Genomic DNA, 16,117 nt, shown 5'->3' with positions numbered 1-16,117 from the left:
TAACTGGCGGATGAAACTAAAACTCGACGGCATAGCCTCAAAAATAAAGGGGAGCAGGCTGAAGACTGTGTTGAGGAGGAATTCCATCATGAAAAGTGTTGTGAAATGTGGAATTCCCTGTTCACTGAGGCAGTTGAGGCACAACAACAGAAATTGCTGGAAAAGCTCAGCAGGTCTCGCAGTAGCTGTGGAGAGAAATCAAAGTTACAGGTTTGGTTTGATTGATTCTTTCTCTGAACTCATTTCTGTTTCTGTTTATGAGTTACAGTATCTACAGTTCTTTCAGAGATTTCTTTTAAAAAAAATGCAGTCTGCCTGATAGAAAGCTTTTATGTCAACAATATATAGATTATCTTTGACCCATAAAGAATTAGTGGTGATGGTGAGAAGGTGGGCAAGTGGTGCTGAGTCCACAAAACTATGGAGGCAATGGCCTCGTGGTATTATTGCTGGACTGATAATCCAGAGACCCAGAGAACATTCTAGGGACCTAGGTTTGATTAGCACCGTGGGAGATGATGGAATTTGAATTCAATAAATACCTGGAATTAAGAATCTCATGATAATCGTGAATGCAGAGTCGACTGCCTGGAAAAACTAATGTCCTTCAGGGAAGGAAACTGCCATCCTTAGCTGGTCTGGCCAGCATGTGACTACAGACGCACAGCAAAGTTGACTCTTAACTGCCCTCTGGGCAATTAGGGATGGGCAATTAATGCAGCCTGGCCTGTGACATCCGTCATCCCCTGAAGGAAGAACGAAGATCAGCCATGAATGAAGGAGGATGCTTGACATCCCAGATGGCGTTCTCCTGCTCCTATTTCTAATGTTCTTGCATAGAAGGAATAATTTACTGTCCAATAAAATTTAATGCAGTAATTGTGCTGTCCTGCTGTTGACTTGCTGTTTAGTAGTCGTGAAGTGGAGATGCCAGTGTTGGACTGGAGGTGGGCAAAGTCAAAAATCACATGATATTGGTTATTGTCCAACAGATTTAGTTGAAAACATTAGTTTTGGAACAGCTGAGAAAGGAGCAGAGCTGAGAAAGCTAATGTTTTCAAATAAACCTGTTGGATGATACGCTGTAATTTTTGACCTAGCTGTTAGCTAGTGGGCAAGGTTACAGTGAATAGGTCTGAACACATAGTGCTGCAACCACGATATGTGAGTTGCTGGTGCTGACAACGACATGGAGACATGATACCAGAACTGTAACTGAGACTTTGCTCGATTAAAGGCAACCTTTAAGTCCTCCTTGCCAAAAGACGTTCAACACGGAGAAGGATTCCAATCCACCCTCCGGTGACTATCTGTGCGGAGATTGTACATTCTCCCGATGTCTGTGTGGATTTGCTCCAGTTTCATTCCTTTGTCCAAAGATGTGCAGGTTGGGTGGACTAGCCGTGCTAAATTGCCCATAGTGTTCAGCGATGCATAGATGAGGTGGGTGTTAGGGGTTGGGTCTGGGTGAGATACTGTGAGGGTCGGAGTAGACTTGTTGTTCTGAAGGGCCTGTTTCTACACCGTAGGGATTCTCTGCTAGAAAAGTAAGGAAGGAAAAATAAAGCAGTTGGTATTACGCAGTGCATCAACGGGACACCAAGAGGAAGGTTCCAGAAGAACAGATTTGTCAGGAAATTACAGAGAGATATAAATCTAAGTGCATGCTTTAAATTGGGGACAAGTGAAACAATTTCAATGCAAGAAATGATGTGATTTGTGGACTACTGGCCAGCTATCAATGAAAAAGACCATCTGACTCCCAGAAAAATTGAATGGCTGTCAAGTCGCTGAACAGCTTGGACCTGTGGCCAATGTAGGAAAATGGCTCCAGATTTCCATCAACTCTCCAAATCTCTCTGATCTCCACAGTAAAAGTTACATGAAACACGGAAAAAGCCATTGGATGCTTCGGCAGCAGGAGTTGTGAACTGCGACTTTATGCTAATAAGAGAGCTGATTACACAGTACCTCTTGTAACTTGGTAGAACCTGCAGAAGAGGCAGACTGAGAAATTACATTCAGAACAGCAGAATAATTATCTCCATTGATCCTGGATGCAGAAACTGCTGAACCACTTTCCCAGCTTTCCTCCTGTCCCTTAGACAGATGGTTTATTACTGTTCTGTCAAAGTTTGTGTCAGTGTGCAAAAGGTAAGTCACAAGGTGGATTCGAATTAAAACTGATAGTGTGGGAATTGAATCTATGCTGTTGGCATCATCATGCAACAGAAACAAACCACCCAAATAAATGACTAAATAACACCTTACCACTAAAACCAAAGCAAATCGAAATCTGATCTCTCATTTTTCCGCCTTGGATACAACTTATCCATTAAATACCACAGCTGCGGTGCAAACTGCTGTAAGCTTGTCGAGTCATTTCTTATTTCACAGCATTTAAGATGAATTGTTGAATTTCTTGTGAAAGGATTTACTGAATGCACTGCGGGGAATCCGAACATGTCGGGTGTGGGATAAGAAACATCAATAATGAATCATGTATTTTGACAAGATATGTTTGGATTTGAATTTTGAGGTTTATCTCGACTCTTTCGGCTGATGGATTGTTTAAGAACTCACAAAAATTTGTGCAAACAAGATTTCGTACAAAGTAATTTGTTACCATTTGATGACCTTTCTATAAATGATGAGGCCTACAGCTCATTCCTGACACTGATGGCAACTTCAGTTCCCCAATGACAATGTTTGCAAGAACATTATTTTAGTTTTAAGGATCTCTATCGTGCTATTACATCAGCGAAAAAAGTGGACACCTGGTTGGATTTCTCCTTGACATAAGGGCAGAGGTGCTGGCTAAAATGCTGCCTGCATACATGACGTGAAAAGACTCCACAGTATTGTCATCTGAGGCTATTTCAGGTCATCATTTTTTTTCTTTTCGCTTGGGAATCCCTCTCGTGTAAAAAAGAAAATAATAGCCCTCATGTGACGTCGCAGATTCGGCCTCCCACATTACTCTGTCGCTTCTCTTCCCTCTTCATTTTCTTTCCATCTCAATCTCTGCCTATCCTGGCAAATTGCAGCTCAGCCATATTCACGGGAATGATGACAATTCAGTTCCCGAGGACAGCAATAAGGATACATTGTCAGTGTGTTATGGACTATTTCGATCCTCATCTCCTGAACAGGGACACCTGAAAGCAAACTAGAACTAAAATCCATTACTTGCCTTGTCATCAACAACAGTGGAATCAATTGTGACCTTGATGAAAGGTATCAATTTCTTTACGGACCATGTATTGTGACAAATCCGAATGTGACCAAATATAATCAAGTAAACCAATTAACCAGACCTGTTTGTTCAGTAATTGATGTAAGACTCCAACGAAAAATTTGTGTCCCTGGAGGATTTTCTTTTACTATTAGTATTGGATCCCTTTCAATGCGATCTGTCTCTGAGGTTCAGCGGAAGGAATTTGCTTGGCATTCCTCAGAGATGGACCAGTGGCTGATAGATTATTTGATAACTGAATTAGAGAAGATTTACTATCCTGTCCTCGCTGTCATTGCTGTTCCTTGTAAGTCTGCGTTGATTATTTCTATAAACTGTATTCTCACAGCTTACTTTTTGTCTTATTTTAGATCAATGCACCCAAGCACTCTGCTGCACTTCTGAGGGATATTTGGGTTTCATTTAAATAATCTCTAAATATTTGCTTCTATAGTGTAGGTGTTGTCAGTCTGAGCATTTATTGAGTATCTCTGGTGTCTGCAGAGACGGTGGTGGTGCATTGTCTCCTTGATTCTCAGCAGTTGGAAGGTCGTAGCACGTCAATGGTGATTTCAAGGAGGGAATTCGAAGGTTTGAACCGAGAACAGTGAATGAAGAATGACAGGATTTGCTATTGGGGTGATAAGTCTTCGACAAAACTTTTGAGTTCAATGCATTCCCATGCATTTATTAGGTAATGGCGGGACGGGTTTTGAAAAGTCAGTCTTGATGTGTTATATAGAAGATAGAACATAGAACATTACAGCACAGGACAGGCTCTTCGGCCCTCGATGTTGTGCCGACCTGTCATACCAATCTCAAGTCCATCTAACCTACACTATTCCATGTACGTCCAGATGCTTGTCCAATGACAACTCAAATGTACCTAAAGTTGGCGAATCTACTACGGTTGCAGGCAAAGCATTCCATTCCCTTACTACTCTCTGATAAAGAAACTGCCTCTGGCATCTGTCCCATATCTTGCACCCCTCAACTTAAAGCCATGCCTCCTCGTGCTCGCCGTCACAATCCTAGGAAAAAGCTCTCCCTATCCACCCTATCTAACCCTCTGATTATTTTATATGTTTCAATTAAGTCACCTCTCGACCTTCTTCTCTCTAATGAAAGCAGCCCCAAGTCCCTCAGCCTTTCTCATAAGACCTTCCCTCCATACCAGGCAACAGCCTCGTAATCCTCGTCTGCACCTTTTCCAAAGCTTCCACATCCTTCTCATAATACGGTGACCAGAACTGTACACAATACTCCAAGTGCGGCCGCACTAGAGTCTTGTACAGCTTCACCATAACCTCTGGGTTCCAGAACTCAATCCCTCTATTAATAAAAGCTAAAACACTGTATGCCTTCTGAACAGCCCTGTCAACCTGGGTGGCAACTTTCAAGGATCTGTGTACATGGACACCGAGATCTCTCTGCTCATCTACACTCCTAAGAATCTTATTGTTAGGCCAGTACTTTGCCTTCTGGTTAATATTACCAAAGTGCATCACCCCACACTTGACTGCATTAAACTCCATTTGCCACCTCTCATCCCAGTTCTGCAGCTTATCTATGTCTCTCTGCAAACTACAGCATTCTTCGTCACGATCCACAACACCATCAACTTTGGTGTCGTCTGCACATTTACTAACCCATCCTTCTACACACTCATCCAGGTCATTTATAAAAATGACAAACAGCAGTGGACCCAACACCGACCCTTGCGGTACACCACTAGTAACTGGTCTCCAGGATGAATATTTCCCATTAACTACCACCCTCTGTTGCTGCTGTTCATCTTTTCGATGATGCAAACTGCTGCCCCTGTGCATCACTGGCGCACCGAGAGATTTGTCTAAGACCATAGATCGAGGGCCAATCAATTGCATCACTTTGTCATGGATGTTTTTGAGTTCCGAGAGAGTTTTTACCTCTACCCATCCAATCTACTGAAAGGTATTCCATTAGAATCTGGTTCTGTGAATCATTACACCTTAATTACACATTAATTCGATGATTAACGAATAACATATCCTCACTTTTATCATATCTTTTTGGCAATGTTGGCTTTTTTTCGCATTAAGAATTTCTGCAAGGCTTTTAAAAAAGATTACATTTGTGGTTTTGGGCACCGTTAATAATGCAAAATTGAAGAAACATTTGTGACTAAATAGAATGCAGATACACTGCGAGACATTTTATTCTAATTGTTTGGAGTTTATCTCCAGTCATCGAGCTCATGTTCTGCCATATCTGATTCTAGCGAATTTTGCTTTGTTTCCTGGATGATTTGCTTTTTCTCAATAGTTTTAATTGCGTCCTAAATATAAGTTGATGTGTTTCCGAGAACCGTTTTCCAATCTTTCCTTTGAAATGAATGAATTTCTCTGTGCTTGCTTAAGTTTAGGAAATCTCTCACTAAGTTCCACAAGTACATTACTACCAGACCTGCTTCTCCCTCCCCAAACGTTTCTTTCCAGCATGATTCCTTGTCACGTAGTCATTTATTTTCGCTGAGAAGTGAGTGAAACAGTCAGATCTACCGCCGAAATTTCTTTCATCATTTACAAACTGCTATGCGATACTGTCTGCCTGTATTGACTCCCATTCTCGTTTCTGAGGGTCGAGTCAGAATACCCAGATGCTTCGTGCACACTCATCAACAAAGTACTGCATAAGTTTCACGCTGGTGCACGCAGCATGGCTTGTCCAGAAGTATTCTCCGGCACTCATTGCTTGCCGCCTGGCGTTTGCAAAAAGCAGAGGGCTGTAAACCGACTTGGTTTTTCATGTGGGAAATATACCTTCACTCGGCAGAAAGATGGGAAAATTCTGGTGCGACATTAAAGTGCAGAAATTCTGTTTCAGTGAGAGTAGCACCACAACTGCCACATCAGAGGTTTCTCTCCTGTGTGACTTCATCCTGCGTATTTATTTTAATTTTGTAATGTGTGTAACTGATTGCCAATCACTGTCCAGCAGACAATAAGGTCACACGTTAATATCCACAATGCTTTTCGTTTGGCATTTTCCTCTTGGTCGGGCATAATTGAAATGCAGCTTCAGAAATTTGTTGATTTCAGGTGAGACCATCTGTTCCATTTGACTTGGTGACAGCCGATTTTGCAAAGGTGAAGTTAGAATCAGTAAGGAAAATATTTCATCCACGAAATTGCAGCATGATCTCTGCTGATTTTTATTTTGTGCTGTCTTACATCGCAGCTGAGTCTGCTTTGCAACTCGTGAAGCCGTGTCTCAGCCTGTTCACAAAATTTGACACAGACATGGCCTGAAAGTTGACATGGATGGCCATCTCATATTTTCACGTTGCTTGATTGATGTTGGGAGGTTTGGGCAATTGCATGCAGTCAAAGCTGTCGGCAAGTGATCACGTGGCATGAGATACCCACCTGGGATTGGGGCCGACTTCGTTTATATGCTTATATATACGTCATTCAAAGTCTATTTGCTTGATAAGCATGTGGAATATGTTTGTTTGAAAATAAAGTTGTCTTTCTTCGCGCCAGATTACAAAGTGCAATGAATGCTGGACTTGTAAATAAGGATGATATTTTTGCAGGTCAGTATGCATTGTTGCCTATTTGCTGCTTGTCAGAAAAACAAGTTGCAGGTGTATGTACAAAGTACGTGTTGGTCATTTGCTGAGCAAGTTTCTCTCAGGAAAGTTCATTGGTCCCAGAATCACTTTCAGTGGAATATTCCTGACTAAGATTACAGTTGGAGACATCACACCTTATTTCACAACTACAATTTTGTTGAATCTGATAATAGGGAGTAAATAGCGCATGTGACGGGCAGAAACACTGAAGTATTTGGAACTTGTCTTCTGTAAGTGCAAATAGCGTGCGTCTTTAGCAGTCAAACGTTCTGAGATCTGGAAATGCCATTCAACAATCATGGGTTCCTGTCTTGATGGTTTGAGAAATTTACTGCCTCATCGTTGAAGGTGTATACTCATTCAGTGGTGATGGCTAAAATGTAGAAGTGTACAATCAAGAATATTGTGAAAAAACAGAACATTAATCACGTATCATTGGATATTGCTGAAACAAAGGACATTTTGTCCTACAGTCATGATAATTCGCCAGAATTACCAAAATTAAAGGAAAATATCGTTTATGTTGTAGGAAAGGAGATTTAATTTTATCTTAACTTCTGTGATAAGAGTGTCATTGGCTCGGCCAGCAGTTATTGCTCACCCGCAGTTGAGGAGGTGATGGCAAGCTGCTTTCTTGAAATTCATTAGTACATTTGCTGTACTTAGATTCACAATGTCAGAAGGGGGCGGAGTGTTCCAGGACTTTGACCCCAAGAAACTGAAGGAAGCATGAACTGGTAGCTGATGGCGGTCTCGTTTATCTGTTCTTCTTGTCCAAGTAGATAGTACTGGCCATTAGTTTGGAAGGTGCAAACCAAAGTGCTTTATAGATTTCTGCTTTGCACCTTACAGATAGTACACACCGATGCCATTGAGCACTAATGGGAGAAGGGCTGACTGTTTTTGGAAGTGGTGCTAATCAAGGGGGCTGCTTTGTCCTGGATGGTTTCTGAGTGTTTTTGAAGCTATACTCATCCATACAAGTTGAGAATCTTGCATCACTTTCTTGATGTGAGCCTTGTAGACAGTGGACAGGATTTGGTGTGTCATTAAAAAATGAAGTGACATTGGACTCTGTAAATCGGAAAGGAAAGCAGAAGTTGCTGAAAATCTCAGCAGGTCTGACAGCACCTGTGAAGAGAAATCTGAGTTAGCATTTTGTGTCTGGTTACCCTTCGTTCGATCTGATGGTAGCCAGAAAAATGCCGATTTATATGCAGAAGGTAGGGTGGGCGAGGGGGAAAGGAGAATTGATTGTTGTGGGGAGAGTTCAAAGACAGTGAACAACAGTTGAACAGAAAAAGAACCGGTTAACGATCTGGCTAGGGCGGTGAATAGCTGTTCCTGTCGACTGTTAGTGGCTAACAATAGGTAGTGTGTAATGGTAAACAAGGCCTGGTGTAATGGGTAGAGTGGCAGACATGGGAAAGTAGAGGCCTTAAAATTAATCAACTCAATATTGAGACCAGAGAGCTGCAAATTCCCCAAGTGGAGATTGATGTGCTGTTCTTTCAAACTGTGTTGAGCTTCTCTGGAACACTGCAGCAAGCCTGATGCAGTTTTAGCTTTCTGTTCCTCAACATGAATTATTATCTTTTCAGGAAAAGAGTTTTTACACTCCTCAAGCAGAATAATATCTCTAATATCCTGAAACGTCTTTCTATCTTTAATGCTCTCAAACATCTATTGAAGTTGCTCTGTTAATTCTTTTAAACTCACTTTTAGCTTGAACTACTCTTTTCTTATATTTCTGAGCCTTGATCAAAATATTTCTGGTACTAATTCATAGGCACTCAAAATAGCCTGTATTATTTCTTCATATCCACTTGACAGCTTCTCTGACAGTGCTGCAAACACATCACTCGCTGTGCCTAACAACTTGGTCTGAGTTAACATTACCCTCATAGTCGATGGTTAGTTTATCTGTTTAGCCAAACCCTCGAAAGTAATGAATAAAGCTTCAATGTGTTTTTCATCACATTTCGATAACATTTGATCTTTTTTGCAGATATCCTAACAGGCTTTTGGCTCTGGTGTGTTTGCTCATCATCACCTCTATCAAGTCCTTTCATTCTGTCATTTTAAGTCTTATTGCTTCAACTTCCAACTTCATCTTTTGCTCCTCAAACATTCTTTCCTTTTCTGCTCTCTGTTCTTTCCTTTATTTCTCTTCAGCTTGGGTTCTTCTTTCCCTCTCTTTTTCCTCTGCTCGTAATCTACTTTCGCATTCTTTGTCCTCGAATTCCAAGTGTCTAAGTTGCAATTTAAATGACATTGGGGCAGCTAAAAAGGACTGAGTAATTCTGTATACAGCCTGTGGGCCATCACCTTTATGCAATATGTTTCTTGTTTCTTGACGGACCAGATACATAAATCTTTGAAAAATTGACAGATTTTGTTGAAGAATGTTGTGACCACAAGGCTCCTCTAATTCTGAAATGCTTTTGATTTTACGTGGCATTTTGAAATCCAGCGTAATCGATGTCAGGATTTTTGCCATGGTTAGGATGACTGGCATAGGCATGTGATTTTGGTGTAACCCTCAGTAAGATGCTGAGAGACCATTTGGTTGTGGAATTATGATGTGTTCACATGTGGATGAAGCTCAACTGGGTTTCAAACGGCCACTACAACTGGCTTTGTCATTAGAAAATGCAGCAAGTGATGTTCATGGGTTTCAAAGCACTCTGACGCAAGTGAACATCCTTGCCAGGCTGACGGACCTGGGAAAACATCACTTGGGTAAGAGCAATTGCACAGCCTCACTCAGGAGATATCCTGATCAGAGTGACTCGAGGTCAACCCCCACAGCAAAACCCCAAAACAAAGCCAAGCCAAGGTCAATTGGTTAACATTTTCTCAAGGACCCTGGTCAGCAGGCCATTTTAATTGTGATCTGTATGTGGACTTGAGACAGAAATGAGTCCCATAAAGGCTGAATTTAGTAAGAGAATGCATTGGCTAGGATTCAGGAGACTGCACGCCTTGGGAAATGCGCCAGCATTTGGTTTGGAACAGGCAAACTGCTTCACAACATCCAAATCAGAACCAATCAAAATTGTGGGAGCAGATTTCGCAGTCAGAAAGGCATCGTGGGAGAACTTGGTGCTGAGGAACGGTCAGCCCCAAACATTACGTTTCTGTAATGTTTCTAACCTTCCTTCCTCTGCTTACCAAAACTAAACTGAGGCTATGTTCAGAGGAGAGGAGAGACAACAATGCGAGAGGAACATCGGCAGCAAAGAAGTGTGGCGTAAAACAGCTCTGGAAACTATGCTGGTCAGTGTTAGATACGTTTTAAGAAATTGTCAGTGGAGCAGACAGCATCAGCAGATACAATTTAGGACAAGAAGTATTTGACATTGGAAGGATTAATTAATTTAAAGGGGCGAGGCTTTGCAGGAGAAGTCATTGGTGGACGTTTTAAGTCAATTTCGTCACGGGCAACAGTTATATCGACTTAAAAGAATCAAAGGAGTGAATCCGGTCTTTCCTTCAACTGTTGAATACTTGTAGAGCCAAAACGTGATTTCACTAAATGTACTTAATGAAATGAGACAGTGATTGGAACAAGGTCGAAATTGTAATCTGTTCCTCTTGCTGGGTGTGGGAACCCGACACAATTCCGGTGTGCGGGACTTGCATGTGCGCAAGAAGTTTATCCAGCTGCAGTTCCTGGAAAGTCCAGATTTAGACCTGGACCAGAGCCTGAGGACAACGTGGGGCATTTGTGAGGTGGAGATTATTATGAATGGCACATATAGAGAGGTGGTAAAACTGCAGACTTAGACGCCACTGGCAGGAGGGGTTTTTGTGACTCTAGACAGGAGGGCTAAGCAGGCAGTTCAGGGGTCTCCTGTGGCTATTCCCCTGCGAAACAGATATACCATTTGGGAAACTGTTGAGAGGAATGGCATCCAGGGGACAACAGCAGCAGCGAACGTCTTAGGGGCATGTTTGTCTCTGCTGTAGAGGGAGGGAGATTGGGCATAGAAATCAATAGTTATTGGGGATTCAATTTTTAAGGAGCTTTTTTGTGAAACGGAAGTCCAGAATGGAGAGTTGCGTCCTTGGTTCCCGGGTCCTGGATGTCTTGAAGTGGTTGCAGGACATTCTGGGTCTGGAGGGTGAACAGCTACTGGTTATGGTACACATTGGTGCAAATGACATCGCTTAACCCAAAAGAATGGGCACTGAAAGCAGATTATAGAGACCTACGAAGAAAGTTGAAATGCAGCCGCTCAAAGGTGGTTATGTCAGGACTACTTCCAGTGCAACAAGCTGGTCAGCGTAGAAACAGTACCATATGTAAGATGAACCTGTGGATGAAAAGATGGTGTGAGGAGGGTGGACAAATTCTTGGGATATTGGAACTTGGACCACAAGAAAGCTGCAACCTCGCAAACGGGGCAGCAAAATCCCTGGCTCGTCAGAATATTCGGAGAGTTTGTGAGAGCCCGTGGATGCCTCCTTCCACCTCGCGTCAGTAGAAACCTCCGAGTCCGAGATGGGACACAGCAGGTGATGGAGCTTCAATGACATTACCGCTTGAGGAAAAAGATGAATGTTCCTGATGTGCTCCCAGCGCTAAGCATAGCCCATGGACTGGTACACACTGGCCCGTATCTGAGGCAGAGTCAGAGGATCCGGGACTGGGACAAAAGTATCACACAACCCAGGAGTCAGAGTGGGAAGGATGTCGTGATTTTAATGGAGTCAACGAGGTTGATATCATAGGATGTCAGTTCCCAGATTGGGACTAGTCCAATCTTGAATGAGAATTAGCTTTGTTGTAACATGTACTCAAAAGTGTGCAGCTAAAAGTTTACAAATTGCCTCCTACAGCACCATCTGAGGTACAAATGTAAATTGTTACAGATTCTTCAGTACAATTCCGGGGGTGTAGAAAAATTAAGAAATAAAAAATCCTGGATTAGAGATCATCGGAATAAATTTTTCAAGAGAGAGAAAATAAATGTTTAGCAAAACATTCCTTTGAACCCAAGAACGCTCCCACTGAGCTTTCAGTCCCCACTGAGCCTTGACTCCAGGCTGCGCTGGGATTCACCTGGAGGCTGACAAGGCCGGGAGACCCCTCTGTAATCATCTGGAGGATGGAAGTTCACGCTGAGGCCACATTGGACCAAAGGCCGCTGAGAGACTGCCGCACGGTGCTGAGGCTCCTCCATGCCCGCCTTGCAGGGTGGAGGAGTCCTGGATGATGGATATAAACAGGAGCGTGGGGTGCTGTTCACCCGAGAAGCTGGCTCTCAGTGAGCTCGAACACCATCGTGTTTTGGATGCATGTCAATTCAGGCTGACAGCACACAGCCTGATTGGGGTTATTTCAGATTGATTCTGGGCTATAAGTTTGCTCTGTTGCCAAGCACATCTTAGCTTAGTTCAATGCAAGTATTTAACTATCATAGATAATTTTGAAAAAAAAGTGATTTCTTAGATAAATTCAAACTAAATAGTGTGTCACTTTGAGAAGAGAATGAAGCTGAGATGTGGAGACTACTTTTGGTCCTCTTAATGTTACAACTTTCAGAACAGCCATAAACACACGGTTGTCTATTACCTTCAAAACAGTGAATTTCCAATTTATTTCGATCTTTCCTTTCTTTTATGCATTTAGGTATTTGATATCCGTGCATCACGACAAAAGGATGACCAACGTAACAGACACAAATGAATCTCACAGCATCACAAATGGGTTGTTTGATGTTGCAGGAGGGATTTCATATAATACAGTGGGAACGGTCTTTATTGTTATTGCAGCGGGATCTTTAAGTTTGGTGACCATTATTGGAAATATTATGATCCTAGTATCTATCAAAGTCAACAGACATTTGCGAACTATTAATAACTACTTTATTTTCAGCTTAGCCTGCGCTGATTTTATTATCGGTGCATTCTCTATGAACCTGTACACCGTTTACGTTGTGGTTGGATACTGGCCTCTGGGTCCAGTGGTATGTGATTTATGGCTTGCTGTAGATTATGTTGTGAGTTATGCCTCCTGCATGAACATCGTTATGATCAGCCTTGATCGCTACTTCTGCGTGACAACGCCTGTTCACTACCCTGTGAAGGAAAGGCCGAAGATGGCCTTGCTGATGATTGCAGCTGCTTGGGGATTGCCATTTATCCTATGGGCACCGTCCATTATCTTCTGGCAGTACATCGTCGGGGAGCGGACAGTTAACGAAGGTGAGTGTTATGTACAATTCTTCTCAAATCCTGCAGTCACTCTCAGTGTCGGTACAGCCTCTTTCTATCTCCCTGCTATAATCATGGTGACTTTGTCTGCATTCATATCTCGTGCAAGCAAATGCCGAATTAAACAGGATAAAACAGCACCTGAAACAAGCAATTCCACAATTTCTTCTAGCCCAGTGAAAGACAAATTAGCAAAAGCAAATAATAACAGAATTCCAACAATTCCTGTTGTGACTCTGCATCACCAAATACAAAGTGGCAAAATACCCGGACAATTGACAGCTGATGGCTATGACCAAAGTCATCAAGATGAGCTCATTAATGATTCAACTTATCTCAGTGCATTGCCTGCGAATGAGAATCAGGAAGAAGCAATCCAAGGCAAAACAAGTGTTTATGTGGCACAAAATTATTTTCGGATTGACAACTCCAATTTCTTCCCAATGAAGGGAATTTGTAATTCTGAAAAAGAAGTGGGCTGTGGCAACACAGCAGAAATATTCCCAAGTATCAAAAGGAAGGAAAGGAATGGCCGAATGATCAGAACAGGCCATAATTTAGTGAACATAAAAAGGACTACAACGAAGAAGGTATCTAAATCTCGAGAGCATCAGGTAACCAGAACCATACTAGCTATCATCCTTGCATCCATCATCACTGGAACACCATACAATGTCATGATGGTGTTGAGCACTTTCTGCTCAATTTGTATCCCTGACACAATGTGGACCATTGGATATTGGCTCTGTTACATCAACAGCACCATCAACCCAGTCTGTTATGCTCTGTGCAATACCATCTTCAAGAAAACCTTCAAGAATCTTCTCTCATGCAAGTTCAAAATTATCGGTACAACAAAATGAAAGAAAAGCTACGAGTATATTTTTGTGCACTTTTCATAAATATCGTTGACTTGATTTTCCTTAATTTTTATTCAAATATACGGCAGGATTTTAGTTTAATTGTGCCAGATTATGTATCAAGTTGACACTTATATGTAAGATCTGAATGACATTTTGAACATAACAACTGATTTATATGCATCTTGTTGGTAAAATTGATACTGCTTATTAGAGTACATTTGTGAAGGAATGAGAAGGTAGACTTACCCATTATTTGAGCATCATCGAATACAGCATAAAGTTGTTCTGTGAGGACTTTTCATTTGACGCTACTGTGCACATTAACAAGATATCACTGCCTTCCTAAAGTGCAACAGAACAGATCCAATATCTTCAAATCATTAAAATGACATGATGTTCTCATTGTGTAATCATGCTTTGAACGTTTGTCACAGATACCTTTTAGAGAGTTTGATAAAGCTAATCCCTTATTTCAGAAAGCGTTTTTTGAAATTAAAAGATGAACTCTTCGAATTGTTCACAATGATGTGGGATTGGCCTGATGTCAATGCATCTGATTGGCTCCTCAAATGAATTACTCATCTTTATTAGCATTAAAATAATCATCATTTGAATAGGAACATAAGACCATTGAATTAAGCATTCATTTATCTGCAATAATCCACCATATTCATGTAAAATGCGCGCAGTTACAATCCATGGAATTTTGGAAGTGCTGTGATTGTCACAAAGAGCCTGAAGGGATGGAATGAAACCTTGATACTGTGACAAATGCAAGTGCATGTTCCTGACATTTTATTGTGTTGGGTCAGCGATCAAACTTGTTTTTTTTTTCCCCGTGTGTTTAGTTGATTCATTAAGTCGATAGCAGAGATATTTCGCCCCCACCAAAAAAATTATAACTAATTCCGAATCATAGGATACAGCAGTTGCTTGTTATATAATAATATTCAGAATAGCAAAGCACAGCTCCACAACACCTAAAGTGTAAGACAGTCTCACAGTGGAGCGAGCAAAGCAAAAAAATACAGAATGTATTAAAATACATCAACAAACGCATGTTTATGATCCAGATGGGAACATAAATGTCGATAATACAAACTTTTCGATGATGTTGGCTTGTAGTTCAAACAAAATTGTTATTTGAACAACGTATCTTTTGATGTTTGTTGCAAGTAAAATACATCACCTGTGAAATCAACATGTCTCGTCTATTTTTGGTTCGAAAAATAAAAGTGGAAAGAACTGTTTACTGTAGACTGTGACGCTACTGGCTCAAACACTCCTGCTCAGAAATCGCAGGAAACGGAATTTTACTGTAGATGCTGACTGTCTCAGACAAAAGAAATAGAAAGTGCTGCAAATGCTCGGCAGTTAACGCACCAACCCGTGAATCAGGGACACAAAACCGAGAACTCATGAATAGAATGCACCTGCTGGAGTCAGAATCCAGAGCGTGTGGGGACGGAAACTCCCAGAAATTGGCCTTGATCAGGTCGATCTACCTCACTCCACGTTGTGTTCAGAAACTGCGGGGCTGGGGGTGGGGTGAACATGAAGTTTTTATTATGTGCGTGGTCGTAGGTTGAATCCTCAGAAATCTGTACTTGGATAGCTACATGGAGAATGTGAGAATTGAACCCGGCATGGCTTCTCCACCGATTCTCGGGTTTTCGCAATTCCAAAGGCATTTGGTGACAGGGTGAATGACTTTCCGTCGCGCATGGGGAGAAGAATAAATATAAGATGCCACCTCCCTTCTCCTGTTGATAAATCTTCCTCGACTGCTTGCGTTCTTTTCCCACAGCTTTAACATCATGAAATGTTTGCAGTCATTGCTGAGAAGTATCAATGAATCGAACAAGGATCTGGGCCTCTGATGGTTGATTTCCACGCAGCAGTGACTTCCTCCCCGTGAGGTTGGTGAGTGCAGATCAGGACGAATATATTCGCTGGATGCCGGTTGGCGGCATGCCCACTGCCCCGAGGCCCTCCTTCCTGTAAAGTTTCCACCAACTGCCTCTCGCCTAATATTTTTTAACGTGAGTTTTGGTGTGATGTTCTTTAAAATGAGACAGCACAGTCTCCAGCTGGATCTCGAGACTACACGCCAGATCACCAGCATCTCCACAAGCGACAACCGTTCAAAACAAGATCCCAAAGTCAATCAGTTACTTGCAA

At 41.9% G+C, this 16,117-nt stretch overlaps 1 protein-coding gene across 1 annotated transcript; it reads left to right on the top strand.

The window, feature by feature from the left end:
* Positions 1 to 12,571: 12,571 nt before the first annotated feature.
* On the top strand, positions 12,572 to 13,936 carry LOC132206232 (muscarinic acetylcholine receptor M2-like; the record flags this gene model as incomplete). Its single annotated transcript, XM_059639605.1, has 1 exon — positions 12,572 to 13,936. A coding segment is annotated over one exon (1,365 nt), but the record flags the coding sequence as incomplete, so codon positions are not given.
* Between the last annotated feature and the right edge of the window lie 2,181 nt (positions 13,937 to 16,117).

Source organism: Stegostoma tigrinum, chromosome 34, assembly GCF_030684315.1.
Source record: "Stegostoma tigrinum isolate sSteTig4 chromosome 34, sSteTig4.hap1, whole genome shotgun sequence".
NCBI classification, from domain to species: domain Eukaryota; kingdom Metazoa; phylum Chordata; class Chondrichthyes; order Orectolobiformes; family Stegostomatidae; genus Stegostoma; species Stegostoma tigrinum.
Note: the sequence above shows the minus strand (reverse complement) of the source record. Positions and strands in the feature narration are given on the sequence as shown.